Here is a 26,260-nt window from a genome sequence, read left to right as displayed (position 1 = left end):
CTGACATCGTTATTGTTTGTTATGGCGGTGATAAAGCAGATAAAATCTTTGACAAATTCGAAAGTATAGTCGACAGCCACCAGCTCAGCATCCAAGCGACGCACAATGGCTTAGTGAATACTAAACTTTTTTAACCTTCAGACGTAACCTCATGCAAAAAATTGAATTTATTTCATTGATCGGCTTATTTTAACATTCCCTAACATTATACTAATTTACCTTCTTTACTAAATACTCAAGCATAATGAAATTTGCTACAAAAGATGCCGGAACCCAAAATCCAGATAAGAAAACGAATCCAATTATTTTGTTAATTGTCTCACTTTTATGAGCAAATTAAAATCCTTAAAGTCAAATTTTTTATTCTTAGAGCAAACTCGACTCATGCAAAGAACCTAAGAGGAACTTAAACAATTGTACTACAATAAATATTATCCTGCCTCAAAATGAAAATCGCATCAAAAAGTCGTTGGCTGTCAGTTGTTGGTTGGTTGTTGGTTGGTTGTTGGTTGTCGGTTGCCGGTTGCCGGTCATTTGTGTCCAGTCCTCAGTGGCCAAGTCTTTATTATCACACAGCATAGTTAGACAAAAGAAGCAAATCTACAATAAATGAAAGCCAATAGCCAGCCAACGATGGACAAATGTGTGACTATGCATAAGAGTTAAAAAATTTTTTAGTCAAAGGATAATCAGGATTAAATCTCTTTTAAAAGTTAATGTTTATGTACGCACCTTCAAAAAGTAAAAAGAAAACATAATGCAAAAAAAACAGAAACCATAAGAATAAAATACGAAAATTATAAAAATATTGTTACAAGTGCAAAAAGGATATACCCAACACAAAGGACAAGGTAGTCTACCAATGAAAGCAGACAATTGTCAACCGAAAGTTGAAGAATTTCAGAAATCGCATGGAATCGTATGGAATGCCAAGTCGCTGGCTGGCTGCATTCAAATGACAAAATCACGTTGCTTTACTTGCAAAAATCAAAAATAAATATTTGATTAGGAAAATTTATAGAAAAATATTATTTTTGCAAAAATAAAGAGAAAAAAAGAAAAAAATTAAAAATACAAAAAAAAAGTCTATGAAAATTTAATAGAGGCGTCCAAATTTCCAACTGCAGACTTAAAAAAATATTTATTTTTGATTTATTAAAAATGCTTAAATGATTACAAAAATGCAATAGCCAATACACCTCAGTCTAAAGTCTCACACCTCACCTGCCTCTGCCCCTGCCTCTCTTTTTACAGTCAAACTAAAGTAAATAAATTTAATTCCTCACATAAAAGACAAAATCCAATTTCTTTTTTGGGTTTTTTTTTCATAATTTTAATTAATTAATTTTCATCAATAAAATTTTCCTAAGAAAATATCTACGATTTCAATGGATTTTACTTCTTTTGTGAAATTCGGTAGCGGCTCCGTACGCCATTGGCCACCGGTTTTAAGTGCTTTTCTGTTTGTTTAAATTTTTCGTTGCGACTTTTTTCACGTACCAAATCCGCCATGTCATGGCTTCGCTCCGGAACTCACCTCATACCATTGGACATCTTGAAGTTTGTCATTCATAAAACTCGAAATCTTCATTTTACACTTCAAATAATTAAATTTGTTATTTGTGCTATGGAGCGGAGAGGAGCGATGAGGTGCGGTGCGGTGCAGTGTGAAGCGTTTATTTTATATAAACAATGCCGTGTGATAAGTAAATAAATTGTGAAAAAACTTGTAAATAGTAAATAAACAGAAATTCGTATTTTCTCAGACTTTCAAGAATATTTCATTCATAAAACTTAAATTTAGTAAAAGTCAATTTAGAGTTTTTTGTTAAATAGAGTATTACTTCTTTAATGAATAAAACATGACAGGGTTCCATGCCTGACACTTGCAACAGTTGTGTATACTACAGAGAATTTCGGGGTTCAGAGCCTCAGTACTTTACATTAAATATAATGAGAAGATTTCAATTAAATCTTCTCATATGAACATTAATGAGCCTCAGTATACCCACGATTTGTAGCCTAAAAATGATATATAGACAATTTAACTAATTGATACTTCTAACCAACACTAATAATGAGTATTTGAAGAAGTTGCAATGACACTTCAAGAATTCACCTGTTTAGACATATAGTTTAAATCAGTAATTAGCCACAATAAAAAAAAATCGCATCTTGTAATAAAAACTATGCATGTAGATCAGAGGGATGGGGGTTCAAAGGAAGAAATGGCGAAATCTCACATGAAAGTAACATTGACACCCATTATCTATTTGTAGATTATAAAGCAGCTTGCGTTAGGCGCATATGTTACGTCATAACATTTCAGTGTCCCTGCAGCGCTTCTATAATCGTATCTGCATAAGATCGTATAGCCGTTAAGATATAATCAAATCTCTTTAAAATTTTTGATACCGTGACCCCCACACGATTCCGATAAGGTGATCCTTTATCAATTAATTTTCTTACTACGTTTTGAAGTAATTGTGCAAAGGTTAAGTGCTTCTCATAACGTCACAATATATCATGTAGAAAAACTGCCTTTGCTGCTATCGAAAAGGAATCTGCAAAAATGGGTTTTGCGGTGAGTGACGACGAAATGAAGCATATCTTGATACCACCGTCGTCGCTAACATCATGTTAGTAGATGTTAGTAGTTATTGGAGTGATCGAGAGTGATTAGAGGAAGAATTTTTATTGCTAATAACTGCTATTGTTGACACAAAAGCCGTTTGGGATGCAAAGCTGTCTTAACCGACAAAAATTACGCTCTATTAGTAGATCATTCTATCTGTGCTTCACAGGTTTCTACGCCTGTGCAATGGCGTAAAAGCATGAAATAATAAAGTAGCAGAGATAACTTTTTCGCAAAATATTTGGTTCGCTACGAGTGAGAGACGTACAACGTATTCAAATGAACCACGAGCTGTATGAGATTTAACACGACATTGACATCATTTAGTGTTTTAAAATTCAGCGGTCATCCCTTAACAATGGATGTAGATGGTCTATAAAAAGAGGTATCCAGAGTGACAGGTTTTAGAAAGAAGATCTAGGGCAAAACTGTATAAACAAATGGTTCCATCAAGTTGTGATAGCACTATCTGTTCTAGATGTACTAACTTGGATAAATTAAACATGCAACTTGAAGGTACTTGTAGAGGAGTGCTGCGTCATGGCGTTACCTAATAACGCGATGTTATAGTCAAGTAAGTTAGTAAGTAATATCAAATTTATATAAACACGTTTTGAATGATTTAGAAAGCATTTAGAAAGCAAGTCGTGTTAAGTGACAGATAAATTACAAATTGTTTGAATTATTTGTTATACTTAAAAAAGTATCTACAAAATGGGGACCCTGTTTCATATATAGGTTTATAAATAGATTCTTTATATAGAACTAAATTTACTATTAAATAATTTTTTAGTCTAAAGTAGCCTCATTTCAATTTTATATATAATAATTGATTTATGGTATATCTAAACATATATGTATGTATAATATTTTGCAAAGATTGTACAGAATTCATTTGAAAATTTTATAATAATTAAAAAACTGTCACTTAGTGGCATATACAGAGAAGAAATTTAAGAGATAGATGTAATATGGTATAATAGATGATGTAGTAAACTGTAAAAAACACTAAAAAAAATATTTACCTACAATCCTGACTACTGATCTTTCTTTACTGACTGACTTTTGTTGCTTTTTAATTTTAGCTTATGTGATTAAATTTATTAATTTTGACTTTTAATATTTATTACAGTATTTGTATTTGTTAATGACCTTTCACTGCAAATTAACAAAACTCTAAGTTAGAACAAATACGGCTTTGGGTCAGTTGGCTAATCAACGCTGACTCTGAGCTTCAAATTGGGCGAAATACGAGTTCAACTCTTGGTAAAAAATAAAAAATATTTATTTACAAATAAATATATGAAATAATTCCGAAAGATTACTTATGATAGGTGTTTGGCAATACTGGAAACAGCTGTATGGTAAGCCAGAAATTCAATGAATTAAAATTAATAAATTTTATTGTTGCAATTCACTACTGTTCAAAAAACCACTCTATTGAAAACTGCAGTTCATAGTTAGAAAATAGTTTCTTTTGTTATAAATGTTAACTTATAACTGTTCTTTTGTTATAAATTCTTTAAAATTTAATTATCATAAACTCAGTATTTTTCTACACCTATAATATTCTAATTAATATTAATATTAATATTATTTAAAAACAAATTTCTTGCACAATTCACTCCTATGTGCACTCACTGTTCTAAAACATCGGAAGGATATTAAAAAACACACTTTCCAACCACAAAATTGATCAATTTGGCACTAATCCAACCACAAATTAAATAAATTTCCCAAAAAATAAAGAAAAATCTATTCAAAACCTAAACATGTCCACACCTTAATGAACCCAACAATTGCTGAGCTATTAGGAGCAACGAAGGATTTCCTGCGGTCATATTAAGTAACAAAACCACAAACCAAGGATAACAGGAACATGTTCGAAGTTCTATTGACCAAATAGATTCTTTTTCTGAATTTTATGGTTTTTGCTAAATTCGCGTCTACTCCTGCGTGGAAAACCCAAAACGTTTAAGAATTAAAATTTTATTCCTTGCTCTTGTCGCACTTCAGCACTTACCTGTACAGCGGACAAGATGTGTTGCCAAAAACAGATTGGGAAAAGCCAATATTTTTGAGACGCCGGAAATTGGGTATTTCCAAAACATACATTTTCATCAGCTAAAGATTTCCTGCGGTGCGCATTAACTCTTAACAGTACAACCCCGCATTGCGAATGATTACGTTGTGGTTAGCGCACATTCACTTTCTCTGCTGGAATTCCGCTACTTATCCCGCTACTAATCGATATGATTAGACGGGTTTCGTGGTTATTGGTGACGAAGAGATTGCGTGCTTTGGTTTTGTCCTAACATGTTTGCACAGGTACGAAGACAATTGTGGCTTTGCGGCTGTCCGCGCTCATTTGTCGGTTAAGAGATTTTATAAGTGCTTTAATCCATGATTAGGTGAATTCTGTGCCGTTTTTGAATGAAATTTAAATTGGAATCCCTTGTCTGCATTGGGACGTTGGCCTACGCTAATTGTGTAAAATTCCCTCCATTAGCGTTATTTGTGAAAGTGGATTAAATATAAAACAAAAATGAGATGGTACACTAAAGTGTCATAAGATCCATTGGATTTGTGTATGAGGTTGCTTATATTTGCGCATCAGGACATAAAGTAGATAAGCCGTAGAATATTTGAATGTGAAACTGATTTAAAGAATTTGTTATAAATTCGGTAAATGAAAACAAAATTCTGTATAAATTCACTGAGAACTGAAAGAACATACACCAGAAAGGACCTTATAGCATTATTTTAAGATGAATTAATATTATTTTATTTGACATCTATAGTTATGGTAGTATTATTAATAACGGTACTAACAGTAAAATAGCGATTGATAACATGAATAATAGTAATATGTGTAATAAGAGAAGGATGTCATATCTTTCTATTTCTTTAATTATTTAAAATTGTGGCCTTTAAGAAAATGAGTGTTATTTACTCTATATTCTAAGTAAATAAATATATATAATATACACAAATTTGACGAGGCTTCGTATGCTTCTATTAGAATTGTCCTATTTTGTGCGAAATCTTTATAAATTCTACAAGAAACTGCATAAACCATGTATTGAGTATACAAAACGCTTTTAAATACTTTAATGTATTAAAACCAACTCTAGAGAATGAATTATGAAAATATGTAACTAGCTGTTCGTAAAAGGCTAATATCTAAAATCCTATTCTGAAAATCAACAGCAGATAGAAGTCAATAGTTGAGCATCCAAACATTTAGCAAGCTAATGTCGTCTATGCCAGAAAAATAATGGAGTAACTCTGAAATCCAGAAGAACCAGAAGCAGATTGGTGAACTCGATAACTTTAATATATATTTAGCAAACTAAATTTATAAACGCCAAAAAACAATTTGCTATATATGAAATCCTCTAGTAATCAAGGACTGATAGGAGAGGTCAGTTAGCTAAATATTTAAAAGATTAAGTCTTTCACGCTAGGAAATAATGGGACTGAAATCCAATTTGGAGAATCAAAACTAGATAGGAGGATTCAGTTAGACTTAATATTAAGCAGGCCAAATTTATCTATGTTATTGGTGTAATGGTTCTATAGCTGAAATCCCATGCCAAGTATGAAGAACAAATAGATGAAGTCAATAAGCCTAATATAAGTAAAAAATATAGTTTGTCAGTTGGACTTTGAGTCAGTTGGCTATTGAACGCTGACTCTTACGAATATTTCGAATATAAGAAATAATTCCAAAAAAAAAACGTCACTAATAGGTATTTGGTAATACTCGAAACAGTTGTACCACTAAAATAAATGAATTTTTGTTGTTGCAGTTCACTACTCCTTGATACCTTTCTATTAAATGAAATAGTGTCTATCAAGTAAAATATTCTGACGCTAAATTACAATTGTAAGAATTGAAGAGATAATGGTCTAGATCTGAGATCCTATTCAAATAGTAATCAAATGAATTAAGGATAAGGCAATGAGGTTATTATTTACAAAAAATTTGGGATGGAAAACGTCAATATGCTTAATATGTAAGCTGTTCCAGAGGAGCATTGAGCTATGCTTGACTAAAATTGATCATGATAACTTTTGGTTTTGTTTTTATTTAAAACCGAAAATTATTTAAAAGACTGGTAAAATCAATAAATATTCCATATGTTCAATTCATATCTTTACCAGACAATTTAATAATTTTTAATTGGACTGCTGCTTATTTACTTGCCATGTCATCTTTGGATAGATCGCCCGCACTTGATATATTTTCAGCGTAATTTGGTTGATCGTGACGCATAGTACTGTAATCCACCATATAATAAAAATAAAGTTTACTCTAGTCTAGATCAAAACTTAGTCTAGAGCTTTCCGTTTATAATACAATGTTATATGCAATGGTAAATTAAAACTGTGCCCACCAATCTCTGTAAGATATGAATAGAAAAGTAGGGTAAAGCAAACCGTGATTAAGTGAACTTGCGAATCCTACTTCATTTTTGGATCAACAGTGTAGAGCATTAATTTGCTTTGGTGATTTACCAAAGTCTTTAACGAGAACCAATAAAGTAACGTGAATACAGCTTTGGGATGGTAACTTTCAGTAACTTGAATTTAAATATTATAATATAATTAACATAATGAAAATAATAATTTATAATAACTTTTTAGGTATACTTGTACTTTGAAAAATGGAAACGTTGGTAAAAGTAATATTTATTAATAATTTTTTACTAATTAAAAATGTAACATGTTTATTTAATTAACGTAACCTTTTCTTGCATTTAAACATTCTGGCACGCAGTGTCAACTCAGTGATTATCAAAAATTAATTTTATTATATTTTTATCAGCATGTTTTTTTATCACATATTAAATAGTTATTTATTTCATGCTTTTCACATATATTTTAAAAAATATTTGTTAAATTTATCAATTAAATTAAATTTATCAATGTGGAAAGTATGTGAAAACAATTCATGTATTATTGATGCCTGCGTTAAATATTTAAGTAGACCTAAAAGTGTAGAAAAACATATTTTAAAATCTTTAATTTGTTTTTTCAAAAAATATTTAAAAATAATAAAATACAAAATTATAAAACAGGAGTAAGCATAAAAATCAATGAAATATTTAAACACGCGATTTTACACCACGAAATGGTGAATAATTTACAACTAATATGGAGAACGACACTGTCGCACACAAGTAGACGATATAAAACACCCCACAATATAGCAACACAACGCAAAGTCAAACCATTTTTAACAACAATGTGAAACGCCTACCTACCGCTGTATTGTGTGCTAACAATTTGATTGGTCCGCACACACACATTTAAATAAATCATACTCATAAATGGAAACGTATACGCTGAGAGCAGAGAAATTTTACGGAGATAACGTGAGTTGTTATTGCTTTAGTATTTCCTATGATTTTTTTTGCCATTTCTTTAAAATCTATATGATTTAATTTTTTTTTATTTTGTTTTGTTTGCAAGGATAATTTTTCAAATTATTATTTTTGTTGCTACTTAAATCCTTCCATCGAATTTGTACTACACTTTTTTAAAATAATAGATTTATATTTTAATTTTCTACTACCCTTATTTTTTGCTTTAAGAATAAATATTATTTTTAGATTTAAAATAATATTAATTTGTCACACTTTGTGTGTGTAGAGGAGGGGGCGCATATCTACGTCTACATACGTTTGTCTGGTTGAAGTCTGGTCTGTTGCCTGAATGACATTTGACAGCTTTAATAAGAATAACAAACGAAACAAACTTACTAAAATAAAACAAACGCATGACAATTTCAATTTGTTTAAATTTTTTGCTGTTAAGCATTTATGTTTCGAAATAATTTTGCAAACTTTTTTAAATTAATTTTTATTTCAGTTAATTATTTCATAAAAGGCAATGCCCTTTGATGATTTTCCTCTTTATGAGTTTTATATGTTAATTTGTTTTTCTTTCTTTTTTTTTTTGTTTTTTATATTTGAAGTAATAAAAATTATTTTGGAACGCGCTTTATAAAAACTCTTGCCGCACTGTTTGCTGCTATTATTTAATTTTGTATTTAATTCAAGTGCAAAGTGTAACGAATCCAAAGGCATTTAGTTCTTTGCGAAAATTTCAATGTTCTGTTTAATGTTGAAAATAAATTAGGCATAAAAAATTATGAGCTCCCTACAAAAATGTCTAGTATGAGTACAAACGCACACACATGCACACACACACACACGCAATTACTTCCATATGCGAGTTAATATTGGCACAAAGTGTCAACGTTTAAATAGTTTTCGCGTTTATTCCAATTTGCATGACTGAAAATAGCTTCATACGAGCGCCATTCTCGCGTGTTTTAAAATAATATTTTTATTATTTTTTTAAAATTGCAATTTATGCATAAATTATTTTTAAATTGCTTTTTAAATTGTTTACATTAAGTTTCAATTCATATTTTTTATCACTACATACAATTTTTATTATATGAAAATGAAAAATGAAATTCTATTACACTTTAGCTTAAATTATTTAATTTTTAAAAATAACTTTAATTAATTTTGTAACTACTGATTTATTAAAACATAATTAAATATTATTTCAATCAATTTTTCAATTTTCAAATTTGTAAACAATTTTTACAGTTTTAATTAAATCAATGTAAGAAAATATTTTTTAATATAAATTTTAGTTTAATTATTAAATTTGCGAGTAAAATGATTTTTATTGCAATTTTTATTGCGTATAGCATAATGAATAAATTATATTATTTAATTAGTATTTAATTTAATTAGTATTCATGTTTTAATTTATTTTAAATATATATAACATTATAATTAGTATAATATATAATTATAATTATAATTATAATTAATCCTTTAATTCCTATAAGGCACATAGCAACGTAACAAATAATTTCATTTCGTTTCTATCTGACGCCAAACTTTTAACTTTGCTCGAACTTTTTCCCTAACATCGTAGCTCCGTTTCGATCTGCCTCTTCCACGTGATACGCGGCCGCCTTGGTGTTCTAGAGCCTTGGGGGTTGTAGTTCATGACTTGCTTAGAGATGCTCTTTATTTAGTGAATTTATTTTAAAGAAGGTAGATAGAAGCTACATAGGTTAGGTTAGGTTCAGAAGGCGTGTGCTGACAGTTTTCAGCACTTCCACTCGGTTATATTGTCCATCACAATGGGCAATATATGCCCTCCTATTAAAAATTATGCCGGGAGAGGCGAGTTGCTAACCTTTGTTACCTTCTATCCTTGTTAAATCATTTGGTTTTCCAGATGAAGTTGAGAAGATCCGATAAGTTTGCTTTCGCACTCTTTTCCAAGCTAATGAAAAAGTAAACACAAGATATTGAAGTCGTCTTGTCTGCAGTCCTGGACAGAGACAGTCCTGGTTGATAGATTCTACCTCCTCTTCATCTTGGCAACTCTTGCATAATCCACTTATTGGAACTCATCACCGATAGAGCATACGTGCAATGGCACAGTGCCCCGTTAGTACTCCAGTAAGTACAGGAACTGCAGGTTTTGCTGAAGCCTAAAAGGATTTTCCTTTTATTTTTCTCCAATCTAGGCCATAAGCTTCTAGTTACATAAATAGAAGTTGATAGTCGAAATGCATAGTCCCGTGAAATCGTTAAAGATAATAAATAGTGGTACACATCATATGGGCAATTATAAAATTATATTACATATTTAATTTGTATTTAATATGTATAGTATTTAATTTGATTAATTTTCATATTTCAATTTGTTTTGAAGAAGATAGATAGAGACAACTAAATAACCGAGGTCTATGAGTGACCTCGAGATCCGTAGTAATATCAGATTATGATTTTAAAAGGAAATTAATAATGATATATATTACTTCAGATGTATATGTAACAGGAAAATTGTAAGATATAGTTTATTATAATACAAGCGCGTTGCCAAAGGGCCTTTGACGCGATTTCCCTTTAAATTTTGTAATATTGCTACGTTATCAAAATTGGAGCTATTTGGCAATGTGCCCTTATTATTATTATAAGGGGATATAGTGCCGTGACTATAAGATCTATCCTTCATCCTTCTACAGTCATTGTTTTCATTGATAAATAAAAATTGAGAACTAGAGAAAAAAGTCGATTTGAATTCGATCACTATGATGAGATTTTGTGTGCCTCATTGAAAAAAATGATGTTCAACTTGTCAGTTTCAGCAGCTTCAAAGAGTTTTGGTCGACATTTTGAGAGGGTCGTGTGAAAATTTGAATGATTTTTTAGAGTTTCTTCATGACCCAGTTTCTTGTACTTACTATCGATCTACAGTACTTTCTCGTAAAAGATAATACACTTAAACATATTTTTTATTGAATGCATGTGTGTCTATCTACAAACAATCTTACTGATTTTGCAGTTAATTAACTAATATCAACAGTCTTTCATTGTATTCAACATATAGTCATCTAGTTATCTGTAACAGGAGTAATTAATTATTAAAAATATTTTATACATATTATATATATCATAATAGTTTATGTGATAAAAGCATATGTTCGTAGGATCGTATATCTTAGAGAGTTGCAAAGCGTCACAAATACTTACAGTACATTCATAAAAAGCAAGTAGAATTGCACTTCTAAAAATTTTTCTCATTAGCTACTTATACTTAAATATACTATTACCAATTCAGTAAACTAATTCAGAATTCATACTCTAAAAAATCGAGATATGTAGGTATCTATAAAATGGTCCGAAATATTTTCAAAGGGCAAAATTAAAAATAATTCTGTATACATCGCTGTACATCATTGATTTTTTAACATCTTCTCTATGAACGCTACAGCAAAAGTATACTCCTATTCTTATTATATTCCTCAATTTTTCAAGGTTCTTTATAACTGACGTCAACCTGTTTCACATTATTTCGCAATTCTTTAAGTTACTGGGAACGAATATAGCTTTTCATTATTTTTTTGTTCCAATTCTGAAAGCACTATCCAAGTAAGCCTGTTTGATTATATAAGATTTTATCTTAATCTTTAGACTGATTAATATAAATCAAATTTCGATAATTCGTTCCGGATTTCCTAGAATTAGTCTTTAGACTGATTAATATAAATAAGCAGTGTGTTATCAAAGAGTGAAAAATTTTATTTACAAGTATAATTCGTTTTTGGAGGTGCTAGATGTAATCGTTAGGATAACCGGGCTAGATACTTAAATTTTTAATTATTTCAATATAGTTGTTTTAAATGTTTTAATAATTATCTAATCATAGAAGTTATAGTTACGTAAATGATAGAATCTGGTATAATGTAGAATCTGGTAGAATCTGCAGACAAGGCGACTTCAGTGTCTTGGGAAACATTTTTTCACTGGCTTGGAAGATAACCAAAACAAACTTATCGGATCTTCTCAACTTCATCTGGAAAACCAAATGATTTAACAAGGATAGAAGTTAACAAAGGTAAGCAACTAAGTTAGCAAAGGTAATGTAAATAATCCCAACTATTCAATAATTGTGTTAATAAGATCGAAAGATCTAATTAGATTGTGTTAATTAGACTAATCGAAAATATTGAACACATTGAAAATTAGAACCTGTGATTTTGAAAGTTAAGATATAATTACATTTAAAATACTTTGAAGAGTAGTTAATAGCCGGATATAATTTACATATATAACATTTATTCGTAAATATAGAATGTATACATATATATACTGTATATTTTTGAATATCAACAATTGGAATTAATATTTAATATCAATTATATCTTTTGGAGTTAATAATATTTAAAATAAATTAAAAAATTAGTATCATTATTTCGATTCAAAAAGTTTTTTCAATGATTTTTAAAAAATAAAATTTAATACAATAAATAAAATAAAAAGAAAAGAAAAGAAAATAATTAGAAGTTCAATTTTCAATTTTTATTAAAAATAATAAAATTTTATATGATTCAGTGACTTCAGCTCTTACTATTAATTTTGTTAGGAACAACAAGAAGGTGTTAAAATACACAGATTAACCCTATTGACCCAAATACAATTTAAACAAAATAAAATAAATATTTTTGCTAAGTTTTTTTAACTTTTTATTTTGATAAAACTCGTACCTCACGTTTTATTTATGTAACCCTTTGCACGTCGTTGTGGCAAGGCGAATCGTGTTATTTATCTTTCCACTTCTCGTACACAGTTTGTTTTTATGGAAATCATAATAAATTTCGATTCTTTTCATTTTTGCGATTTAAGTATTTTTATTTATTTTGATGTTCAAATTGGCTAAAACGCATTTGACAGCAAAAGATACTCGCTACATTAGTCTATGCCGCACGCATAGAAGAAGCATGTTACACAGATACTCGTTCACAGGTCAGACATCTCTCCAAGGAAACCACAAGAAAAATATTATTGAAATTTTAATAAAACAACGCTCAAATCAAGTCGAATCCGCTGTTGAGTCTTGATATCTTCTGCTCACTCGTGTAGAGGAACATCTGTTTCAGTTCAGTTCTATGATGATATGCCAAAAGAACAAAGTGAACCCACAAAACCCAAGACGATTCAGTTAGAAAAAATTTGAAATTCTCATTCGAATTTCAAATGAAAACTTAAACTTTGAGATACAAAAGCAATTTCTACAAAAGGAAAAATGTTTAAGTATTTATTGGGGAAGGAGGAAGGTTGATGGACGCAACCTTGTCCTTGGAATTTTAAGATAATTGAATCTAGGCATTGCTAAGGCATGAGTTGGAGCATATACATGGTTTTGTGAAATATTATATTTGTTCCAAAAGTTTAGGGAACGGGCACAAGAATTCAACTTTGCTGTTTGTGAATCTATCTTGAGTGGTCAGCTTTTTCTGTAATATACAAAAATTATGTTAAAACAATAAAAATATTTGTCAAAATAATGCGATTGCTGCGTTAGTCTAAATACGCTCAAGAGGCCAAGATACTCATGAGTTCGTTTGATTGTAATTGGGATTGGGATTTATATCGAGGAATAATTTCAATTTCAATGTTTTTACTGCATTAATTAAATGAAATATAAATTCATTCTACAACTTTAAATATATTTCAAAAATAATTATAATACATGTAGATAGAGATAAAAAAAGAATGGAAAAGATACTTCAAAATTTCGAAAAGTTTGATTTTCTACAGAAAATTAAGGAATAAATTATAAATATAACAATTTTGTTTAATAATAAAAAATTTAAGTTTTTAATTTTAAAAATAATGTTAAACATTTAAACAAATAATATTTATCACTTTCAAGTCTACAGACTCTAATTGGGATAAAATTTAATAGACTAATAGACTGTATTCTAAAAACGTAGCTCCCGATATAGACCATTTCATTAAGAAGACTATTGAATAACAACAAATTGCTAATTAAAAGAAACAACTAAAACTGCTTTCACTATATATTTTGTTGATTCATCAGTGTCTTTCTTCAGTGTTTTTCATTATACCAGACTACAGATAAGCGTTTAGAATTAGAGAATCTCTTTTCTACTTTTTCTTATTTGGCCATTACATAGGTAAGTCGGGCTTGACCGCGTCGAGTAGTCTCCACCAGCCAGCCCAACTAGTCGCCAGTTACTATTATCAAGCGCCCCAAATCGTTGGTTATCTTGTCCTTCAACTGCGTGTACGTACCGAATAAAACTTCTTTCTAGCTAGAGCACTTTCTTCCATTTGCATGATATGACCAAGTCAGTAAGCCGCCGTATTTTTATGTCAATATCGCGGTATAGCACACACAGATCATCGTTCCATTTAATTCGATACTCGTTGCCAACGCATAACGGGCTATCGATTTTCCGAAGAATTTTTCTCTCGAATACTCTTAATGCCTTCTCATTGTTGATAATTATCCAAGCTTCTACACCATATAGAAGGACAGACATGAAGAAAGACTTGTAGAGTGTGATTTTTGTTTTTAGAGAGAGAGAGCTTATTTCTCAATTGCCTACATAGCCCGAAGTTGCATTTCTTGGCAAGTGTGATTCTTCTTCTCGAACTTATAGTAGTCAAGAGTGATGTGGGTTCCTACGCACTCAGAAGATTTATTTGTCGGCTAAAAGTATTTTATATTGTCCTCATTTCCCACACTACCCCAGGATTAGAGGATATCCCCTTAAACGTACTAGCAAAAAATTATTTAATTTGTCCCATCCTTAGTCGATTAAGTTGTTAATTTTAAACCACATGTACCTAAGGAAAAATATTAAATCATAGATTATATTTATTATTATTTATCATTTTTAAGTTTATCCTTTTATGTTTTTTTTTACGAATAATATATGTGATTGACATATAAGATATCTATAATAACCAAAATGATTCCATACTTTCCACTCTAATTTGATTTACAGGTTCAAGCAAAGAAACTTAATTAGTGTAAAATCTCAATGGTGCTATTTAGGAACTTATATGGTTATTATTAGGTGTTGTCTATAGCGGACATCATAGTATTTTATAGTACAGTATTAAGTATTTAAGAAGTTTCTCGAAGCAACCCTGTGAAGTTTTAACGCGTTCTTAGACGTGTTTATGAATATTTCTGCACTAACAACTGTGTAAGTTTAAACATGTTTAATAACAGGTTTAAGCAGTTAAATCAGCTTCACGAAGTTAAACCGGTTTTACACGTCTGTTTGAAAGGACTATTACTAAAAATGAATTTATATACAAAACTACATAATTTAAAGTCAATAAAAATGTCATTTGTAATTAGTCATTTATTATAATTTTATTTACTCATTAAATTTTTTATACAATAAAATTAATTTTACTTTAACTACAGGTGCCTATAATGAAGTACAAAATTTGTATATAAAATAATTTGTAAATTAACACAATTTACTACACCAAAAATAATATTCTGATAATCGTTTAAAAGTCCAACCTACGCATAATGAAACCAAAAATTAAAAGGAAAAAAATTTATTATAAGCATAACTTATGCAGAAGAAAAATATTGTAGTAAAGGATTAATAGCGTACTGCTGTCAATATACACAAAACTCTCAAGCAAACACAGTAATACCCAAACACAAGCAGCCATCTCTTTCGTACGCAACACCGCAAACGGGTAGCAATAACCAAAAACCTGTACAAACTAAACTTGGCCATAATGTAAACTAAAACAATAAATCCAGGCAATAAAGTACAAAAGTGAGATGCAACGCAGTATACGACGCAGTGCCTGAAAACAGTAGCAGCACATGCAAAGGATAACGAACTAAAACAACAACAACAATAATAACAAAAACAACAGCAACAGCAACAGTAGAAGCAGAACGAGATTGTGTTTTTTGGACACAATATCAACTAACGACTGGAAACAAGAGAAGCAAGAGGTAGAGGTAGTGGAAGTAGTTGTCTGTCGATGAAAATTTGAATGCCTAATGCCTGCCCAATGAAAATACACGCCAACACAGCAATAACAACAAAACACAATACTGAAGACGATACTCTGCTATGTGTACGTGATGTGCTGCTATGCTGTGCTATGCTATTATACCCATGAGTTTTGTTGTGGCGTTGTTGTTGGTAAAATAGTTAACTAGAGTAATGGTATTGGTGTATAGCCGTGAGATAATTTGGTTATGTTGGAGCAGGAGTAAACTAACAACGGCATAGTTGAACACGACGGAATATTAACAAATGATTTATGCAATTCATGCGCGCAAACTAAACGAAAACTACTAAATATGCAATGAAAATAGTAAACATATGTATGGAAAAGGTAAAAAAGAGTTAATGTGGGCGCAGGAAATAACAAATGGTTGATGAGTAGGTGATAGCAAGCAAAGTATTATCACTTACTTAATAAATAAAACAACTTCAATTTTATTGGAAATTATGTATATTTCTATTTTATTGAAAGTATTTAAATAAATAATAGAATTTGTCTTTTCATATAAAATATATTTTTCAACATATATTTAATAGTATTAAAATGTTTTTTAAAATTTGTTGCTCTCTTTTTGCTGTTGCAAACGATTTAGTCAATTTGTATGGTAGACAAGTTGCGAATTTTTGCCATCGCATCATTCAACAACTCAAAATCATGAATGGCGGCGGTAACCTGAATAACAAAAACAAATCCTAAACTTCAAACACATACGAAACTATAGAGCAACTGCATATATACCTACATTAACATTTATCTGTAAATATACACTTCAAGTATTATATAGCTTTCTGACTGCTGCAGTAGCTTCTTTTACAATAGCTTCTTTCTCTCGGTTAAAACCATATTTGCTTGTATGCACCAATACAACAGCATTTCTATTATCACATGGGGCAACATTCCACACAAATGTAATTAAATACGAGTTTTACTGCTTTTTCTATCACAGAAAGAGAAATCAACCACGGAGTAATTTTCCTCTGCTTGCTGTTGCGCTACTGTGGTGAATGGTGAATGGTGGAACTGTGCCATGAAAACATTAAAACAGTATCACAAGAAACAACAACAAAATGTAACAATTGCACGTAAAGTACTGCTCACTCATACATAGAGTTTTCGTTATACTAACACAACTACATAATGTGTGGAAAGTGCGGGTGCTGGCGTTGACGGCGACGTCGATCGAGGCAACACACACCGTTGCCGAGATTTTCTTGTTATTTCAGTTACTGATTCAGTATCTGACGTGTTACTAACGAGTACGGATCGGTTGCGCAGCTTGTAAAGTGCAGAAGCTAAAAGCACCGTTAAGTGGTTTAAAAAACAACAAACAATAAAAGAAAAAAGAAGTAATTTTTAAATAAATAAACTTTGCTGTTTTTCTAATTTTTCCTTAAAGAAAAAATAAATAAAAGCATCAGCCAGTGAAGCTGTACAAGAAGAAACAAAAAAAAGTTTACTTTTAAAATATGCCAAAGTGAAATTAAATAAATATTTTTAAACAAAATAAATATAGCAAAAATAAATTTAAGACAAATTTTGAAAATAAAAAAATAAAATATTTAATATATATTAAAAAACCATATAAAATGTTGCTCTAAGAATATTTAAAATATTTTAATTACAAAAATGTTTTGCATTTAAACGGAAGAATTTTGTGAAATATCCTTTAACTCTAAGGAATCTGAAACATCAGTATTCAGTGTGTAAAAAATAATAATAATATAAATAAAACTCCTGAAATTGCATTTGATCTCAAAAAACATTCAAAAAACCATGCATACGCTTTTTACGGATCAGAATTCATTTTCGCGTCACTATGCGCAAACCGCCGGTTATCCCACAGCGGCAACTGCCGGCGCCATGACAACAGCATCCGCTGCAGCCGCAGCGCATTATGCTTATGATCAATATTCACGCTATTCATATCCTGCTACCGCTTATGGCCTAGGTGCGCCACACCAGAACAAGGAAATTGTCAAACCGCCATATTCGTACATAGCATTAATAGCCATGGCTATACAAAATGCACAAGACAAGAAGGTCACACTAAATGGAATCTATCAATATATAATGGAACGGTTTCCGTACTATCGAGACAACAAACAAGGCTGGCAAAATTCCATACGTCACAACTTAAGTCTGAATGAATGTTTCGTGAAGGTGGCACGCGATGACAAGAAGCCGGGCAAGGGCTCTTACTGGACACTTGATCCTGATTCTTATAATATGTTCGACAATGGCTCATTTCTGCGTCGACGTCGTCGTTTCAAGAAAAAAGATGTTCTACGTGAAAAGGAAGAAGCCATGAAACGTCAGGCTATGATGAACGAAAAACTTGCGGAAATCAAGCCACTGAAACTAATGACGAATGGTATACTTGATCCCAAGCATATGGCACATACGCATTTCAAGAAAGAACCTATCATGGAATTAGGTTGCTTAACGGGTAAAGATGCACACGGAGGACTTAGTTCGGCTATGCTTAATTCTTGTCACGATAGCTTAGCACAAATGAATCACTTAACTGGTACCGTGGAACATGGTTTTACAGTAGACTCGCTGATGAATGTTTATAACCCACGCATACACCACAGTGCTTATCCATATCATTTGAACGAGGACAATCTGACCGTAGCTTCATCGCAAATGCATGCTCATCATGCGGCCGCTGCGCATCATGCACAACTTCGCCATCATCATATTTCACATTCGCATCCACTAACGCCTGCAAGTGGTCATCATGGCAGTGTGCAATTAGGTGGCATCAGTTCAGGCACCACCACCAATTCGTCAGGTGCTTCACCTACAACCATCGCAACTCCGCACGGACCAACACATGGTGGTTGGTATACACCAGAAACACCACCATCCGAACCAATTGGTAATGGTACTGCAGCTGGCACGCCCACAAATAGTAATAACAACAACAACAGCTCAAATGTACACAACAACAACACTTCAGTGGTGACAAGTAGTCCTACATCCGTTATTGGACATACTGCACTGGGTTTCCGCGATATCATATTCGAACAAAATCAATCCTGCCAAATGGACACTGGCAGCCCCAACGGCAGCATACAGTCCGCAAGTCCGCCGGCCAGTGCCAGTGTTGCTGCAGCATCCGCTGCAGCTGCCGCCGCAGTCATCAATAGTCATCATCATCATCATCACCATCATCATTTAAATGGCAACTTGAGCAATTTAAGCAATCTAAGCAATTTAAGTCATTACCGTTCACATGTGGGACACTACCAGGACTACGGCATCAAATACGGCGTCTAGGCGACTTGTACTGCCGTTTTGCCGTTTATGTGCCGTTTTTGTGCCGTTTATGTGCCGTTTTTGTCGTTAAGGTGGCAACACTCCCACTTGTATGTTAAGTTTTTATTTAATTCTAACAAAATGTAAATTATTTTTGTAAATATTAATTTTAAATGATTTGAACGGAGCAATTGTAAATAAAAGTGAGTAATTTCTTAAATATTCAGTCGGAAATATTTTTAGTGCTTCGGCAGTGTACGTAAATAAATTATAAGCAGTAATGTTAAAAGCAAATATTTAAAATAATTTTAACGTTTTTTTAATTAAGTTTTTGTATTACTTTTAATGTCCGAAAAAGTTTTCTTTTTGTATCTGAAGAAGAACTGCAATGGAAGAAACATTTGTATATTGAAAATGTTAAGACTTAATTTTGTTTACATAACTTCTAATATTAATTTATTAGTTTATAATATAATATTTTGTTTTTGTTTTGGATTATTTTTTATTTATTATTATCGAGTTTTATGGTTTGCTTTCTGAACCGATGTTTATGCGCCAATAAAACCAATAAATACGATAGCGTAAGAAAAAATGTGTGATGTATCTGAATGCTTTTAGTATCTTTAATAAATTGTACGTATGTAAGAAAATTAACTGAAATTTAATATTATTATTAATAAAATAATAGAAATAGAAATTAAGCATTATTAATATTGGAAAGAATTTGAAACAAAAAGTTTATGTTAAAAATACATTATCATAATGAATATTGAAAAACAGTTGCTTTTTATTTATGTGCGTTTATTTATTGTTTGTCGCGATACGAGAATTTGTCAGCGAGTAAGGCGAGATATGAGATTTTGTCAGCGAGTAACGAAAGATTGGATTGCGATAAATCAAAGTTTTGTCAGTTTCCGTTTGTTTTGTTCGAAACTTGTTTCTGTTTCTGTGAGCATTTACTGACCCAGTTTCTGGACCCACAAGGGATTTACACTTTGTTGATGAAATATTTTTGTCTATTGACAACCATTAACTCAATTTGGAGATAAAGTTTGATAAGATCCAAACAAAAATTAAATACAATTATACTGAATATTAGTTCGTTTAATACACATTATTTATAGAACAATACAAATGGTTCAGAAGATCTTATAAAATATATAAAATATTTTTAACTAATTATATTTTTGCCATAAACATTACAAGACAATACAATACATTACAATACAATACATTATGTACATAATGTTCTTTCTAATCGACTATAAACAGCGAAACTTGTTATTTAGAAAAGCTTTTCTTAACCGCCAGTCCATGAGTCCATAAAAGCATTTTGGATTAATTCAAAATAAAATTTAAAATTTTTTTAATTTTATTTTTATAAAAAATATATAAAACTAATGTATTCGTCTTTAATTAATTTTTGGATCTTTGCAAAACACATTCCATATTTTTTCGGTACACCTTACATTTTAAATTAAAGTCCTTTGTTGCTTATAATCTTTATCTTTAGGTATATATAATAAGTAAATAACAGTGATTTACATTATGTGATCAAAACACTAAGCTTAGTTTTCCAAACTTCAGATGACAAACATTTCATTTTTTTCTTATTCAATGTATTTAAAATAAATTATTTTTAAATGGTTTAATAACTAAATCATTTTAATTATCTCATATAGTCATATTATGAATCTAGAAAAAGTTGAAATACGAACATTTCAAAAAACCATCAGTTGAAGAGACTATATCTATAAAAATATATTTTAATAGAATTTTAATAAAATAAATTTATATTTGCTTGAACAATATTAAAGATATATTTTTTCTTATATAAAATCGCTTTAATGTTGTAATCGAACGGTTGCCTGTTCTAAAATTATAATATTTAATAACATTTTCGAAAAATATTTATATATTTATTTTTTATTCATTTCTACTCTATAAGCACTAATTTAAATATCTGTTGCTTAAAACTATTAATTGACTTATTCACTCTAATAGTCTGAAAAGTCAACTCCATTTAATGGATTAGTATCGTTTTATATATTAAAATACTCAGTTATGGAGTACGAATCTTAAAAAGAAAATCTTGATAATTACCTCCAAAGCTGCAAAGGATCGGAAGCTTTAAGTTAACACATAGAAACCAATTCGAACAACTCAGCTAATGGAAGAGCTATCTGGATTAAATCAAGCAAATGGTATTCAAGAGAGTTCAGTGGAAATTCTCTTCACCTATACTTTTGTAGAAATTTAAAAGATGTCATATATATATATTCATTATGAATTAGTTGAAAAATAATTATTAGTTTATGTATATTATTATAAACACTTTTTCATTTTTTTCAGCTCGATACAATTTATCCAACGATTTTCCATCTTTTTCAAGTCACCTAAATCATTTCAATTAGGTAACTCTTGGGTGTCATCTCATCTCTATTTTAAGCCAATCATTAAACTATTTAATGAATGGTTTAGCTAACCCTTCAGTCTGATTTGAACTTTCTACATATAATATAAATGTAGAAAGTTTTTTTTAGCTTGATAAATTTGATTCCACAATTTCGTAATCGTCTTAATCATATGATTTGTCCAATTACTCAGAATAAGTCACCGTCTCGTCAATTAGTTAATGTCTAGTGTCACAACCATTTCTTTAGATTTGGAAATAGGATATAGTGTATGCAGTTCATATGTAGCGAATGAGATAAATAGGGACGCGATTCATAAACAATCATATAATATTTTGCCATAATATTGATACACTGTTGGACCTGTGCATTGCCTTAATGGAAGCGACTATTTCTCTTAACTAAATCGAATTATTTTCTTCGAAGTTGTTATTGAAAAAATGCAATACTAATAAATAATATCGTAATAATCGCCATTGATTGTTTTCTTTAATTGGAAGTAGCTGACATATATGCGATATATTCCAAACAAGCACCCAACATATCTCGAGATGACTTCACGGTCTTTATTTTCTTCGAAACGATTTGATATTTATGTGTGGAAGATATTCAAGATTTATAAAATTATATTAGGAATGGTTCAGGAGATGTAGGTAGTTAATGACGTAGCTGTGTGAAGTTAGTAAAGAATATAATAATATGATAAAAATTATGATTTTTCATAAAATCTTCGAGCTCTAAATTATAAAAATTTACTATGTGTTTGTCATAAATAATAATCGTATTAGATTAATTTTGACTTCTTGAGCAGGCAAAAAAAAATATAGAAGGTGGTTAAAATTCTTGAGATATGATTTTGTTCCGTATTAGCAAAAGAAAGTTATAGATATTAACCCTCTGCAACCGTACGTTAACTCATTATTGATTTAAGCAAAACAATGAGCTTTATAGAGGGATCAAATTAAGAGGTCACTTTTTGAAATGAAAAATAATATGACATAGAAACTAACTAAATATAACTTTTGCCTATCTTATATACGATAAGACTTACCTACCATTTTATCTTAGTAACTACAAATGTGAGACGTCTTTGGGTGTTTCTAGTAACCCACGCTAGCCAGCGCCTTTAGAGGCTTGCTGTCGCCAGTTAGTAGTACCCAGTGTATTTATATCGTTAGTCAACTGATGCTTTCACCAAAGATACGGACATGAACTACCTCGTTTTTCATCAGCGGTCATCAAATCCGACACCTTTATAGCCGTACCGGTTTCATCCAATGGATACACTCAGCCAACGAAGCTGCTAAACTATAGCTCAAGTAACTATTGCGGACTTTCAACACAAAAAATTATTGATATATAGTATATATAGTATATATTTTGATTGCACTAGATTCATAGTATAAATTACATCCGAATTACTCGTATGCCATAATTTTTGTGATTCTTTTATTCCATTTCCATTTTTCATATTGTATATCAGAATTGTTTAATCGATTTTCACATATCTGATCATTTTGTTCATTAATGAAGTTTTTTTAGAGCCTTAAATAATTATTTTTTGTTTTACCAATATTTTTTCATTGATGAGTACTTTTTGAATGGTACCGGAGGAGAAATGCAACAAATCATCTTCAATATATTATCTTCATATACGTGTGCATTTTTAGAGCTTTTAAAGAATACTCATAAATTGTTTCTAAAAATGGTTATTTTTACAAGTTGTAATTGACTGAGAATTTGCTTTATTCTAAAAATAACCAACATACACATATTCAAATATTACACGAATATAATGAACGCTGACTCTGAGCTTCAAATTTGGCAGGGCACGAGTTAAATCTCTAGTACTTGCAGTCTCAAAAAATTATTTACACATAATTAAACACAAGAATTATTTTCAAGATCACTAATAATGGGTATTTGGCAATACTCGAAACAGCTGTGTGGTCAGTCAAAAATTTAATTAATTAAAATAATATAAAAATATATTTGTTGTTGTAGTTCACTACTTTTCGAAACCTCTATATAAATAAACAATCATATATATTAAAACTGAAAATTTGTTCGTTGACAAAAATTATATGTCACTTAAAAATAAAAATAGTTCCATTTTAACCATTACAAGCTTTAAAGGTAAAGAAATTTTCAAATTTTAATCAAGGGAATTCTTGATTCTTATATGGTATATACAGCTGTTACGGCTACCGCCAAATATTTATCATTATTGGTCTTGTAACAAAATCTATTGGTTTAATTATCCGTATACAATTTTTGGGCTGCAAGTGTCATGGATTAAGGCCTGGGTCCTAAGCAACTTTATTAAAATAATCCATAAATATGTTAAGTACTCTCACAAGCTTTCAACTTTTTATATATGTATTTTATAATGATTACAGATTTTGTTCTGAAAACAAAGTTTTAACAATTTTATTTAATTAAAAGCATTAAAACTTTATAGTAAAAACATTATTAAATTATTATGAATTTTAATTTTATTTTAAAATAACACGATAACTATGTTATATTTAATCCACTTATACAGCATCTCCAAGCATTTCTGTAGTAATTGCAGCCATTTACTTTCCCCAGTAACACAATTAATTTCTTTTACTACAATAAATATAAAATTAATATATATTAGTTAAAATAACAATAATCAATAACATATTGTGTATTGTATATAAATAATATTTAATAGAATTAATGTATAGCACAATTGCACTAAATTAAATGCAATCAAAATTGTAAAGTAAAGCTTCGCACCTCAACAATTTAATATAATTTAATTTAATAAAATCTGTAATAAAAAAATTTGTAATAAAAAAAAATATGTATAAAATTTAATTGAATAAAAAGATTTTAAAATCAAAATACAAAAGTTGGATTAGAAAAAAATCTTTTTTTATTTAAGTTTTTGGCAAATATTCAACCGATAGCTGTAAAAACAACTTACATCATGTTGCCATTGCAGTGTGATGGATCAATTGTGGAAGTCGTAGACAAAGCGTCAATATCACAGCGCAATGATGGCCATCTCCAGTTCCATTATTAGACAGCATGACCAAAAATAATGGTAAAAACATAATAAAAGCAATCAGATTTGCGTGAAAAAAATCGATGAAAACTGGCTGGCGCCACTTTTGTCATCGAGTGTTCGAGTACCCAAATGAGCTCAACACAAGCTGTCAATGAGACAGACATGAGCTTAGGCAATATAGGTAAAATATAGATAGTATATTTTTGTGATTGTGTCAGTGGTATTTCAAAATCCAGTAATATTAGTAAAATCTCCACAAAGTTATTTTTAAACTTTTTAGAAAATAAATTAATTGCTAACGATTAATTTGCTTTATAAATGAATTTTAAATGAAAAATGACAGTTAATGTATTTGCTATAATTGAGTAATTAAGTTAGGTCTTATTACATTGATTATATTTTAGAATAGACTAACAACGTTATAGACTAACGAGCATTCTTTGAGAGCAGAATAATTTATTACTTTCAATTATAAGTTGAAGTTTTTGAATCTAATCAACATTCAATGAAAAACTACTCCAACAAATTATTGTACTTTGAGGCAATAAATAAAACTACGTCGTTAAATTTAATGATTTCACTTGCTTAAAAATCATTGATTGAACTTTTAATATCAGAAGATTTAACAAATATTGCTAACTTTTTTTAAAAAGGTTTTGTGGATTCTTGGCTTAACTGTATTTAAGGCAAAAACGATGTGAATATCCATGTCCAACTTCCTATAATTCACTAAAATTGTTTCTACGTGACTAATTTTGTTCATGAATATAAGATTTATGATCGAGAGTAGCCATTTTGACATGAATATTCTATAAAATGAAGTTCAAGGCAGGAGTTGAAGGCCAGGCACATAACCAAAAATTACCTTAAGCCTTTATTTTGATATAAAAACTTTTTGTATACATGTGTGTATTTACTAAGACAGAATATATGTATACTTATGCATTATTTCTGCATTATGACATTACTGAATGGTAAACAAAAGTATAGTCTATACAGCATTTCATTAGAAGGTCTATATTTCTGTTTATATGTTATATGCTATATACTGTGACATCCTGCTTATTAAATAATTTTAAAAAGGCAACTTTCTCTTACCAATTTGACTGATACTATACTATTCAAACCCGCTACTATGACTATGACGAGCTTTCTTAAAAGCTTGGAATAATTCTAAAGAAACTTGTTCATCTCTATTATTTAGTAAAACTAGATTGTGAGTTTATCTTTAAACACAATATTGATTCAAATTCTTTGTTTTTACAACAGACAGCATAAAATCCAGTTACATAGTCAGATAGTGATCAATCATTATGGTAAGCAGCAATCAAAATGGTTCCTGCTTTGAAAAATAACTTATCAAAAGCACTTACTTATGTCATATGAATGAAGAACTATCCAATTTGAAACCGGAAAATAAATCTATACCAAGTCGTCCTATATCTACACGATAATGCATACCACCAAAGCATCTATATTATGTACTCATGCCAATTTATCA

General features: G+C 30.2%; 1 protein-coding gene across 1 annotated transcript; it reads left to right on the top strand.

Moving 5' to 3' along the window:
- The first annotated feature begins 17,703 nt into the window (after positions 1-17,703).
- On the top strand, positions 17,704-19,465 carry LOC119670363 (fork head domain-containing protein crocodile). The gene has a single exon (XM_038080601.1). The coding sequence runs from the start codon at positions 17,818-17,820 to the stop codon at positions 19,324-19,326; it is 1,509 nt and encodes a 502-aa protein (XP_037936529.1). The 5' UTR covers positions 17,704-17,817; the 3' UTR covers positions 19,327-19,465.
- Positions 19,466-26,260: the final 6,795 nt, after the last annotated feature.

Source organism: Teleopsis dalmanni, chromosome 1 (genome assembly GCF_002237135.1).
Source record: "Teleopsis dalmanni isolate 2A chromosome 1, ASM223713v2, whole genome shotgun sequence".
NCBI classification, from domain to species: domain Eukaryota; kingdom Metazoa; phylum Arthropoda; class Insecta; order Diptera; family Diopsidae; genus Teleopsis; species Teleopsis dalmanni.
Note: the sequence above shows the minus strand (reverse complement) of the source record. Positions and strands in the feature narration are given on the sequence as shown.

Coding starts and splice junctions, on each gene's coding strand:
- LOC119670363 (XM_038080601.1), top strand. CDS start 17,818: ATGCATACGCTTTTTACGGATCAGAATTCATTTTCGCGTCACTATGCG.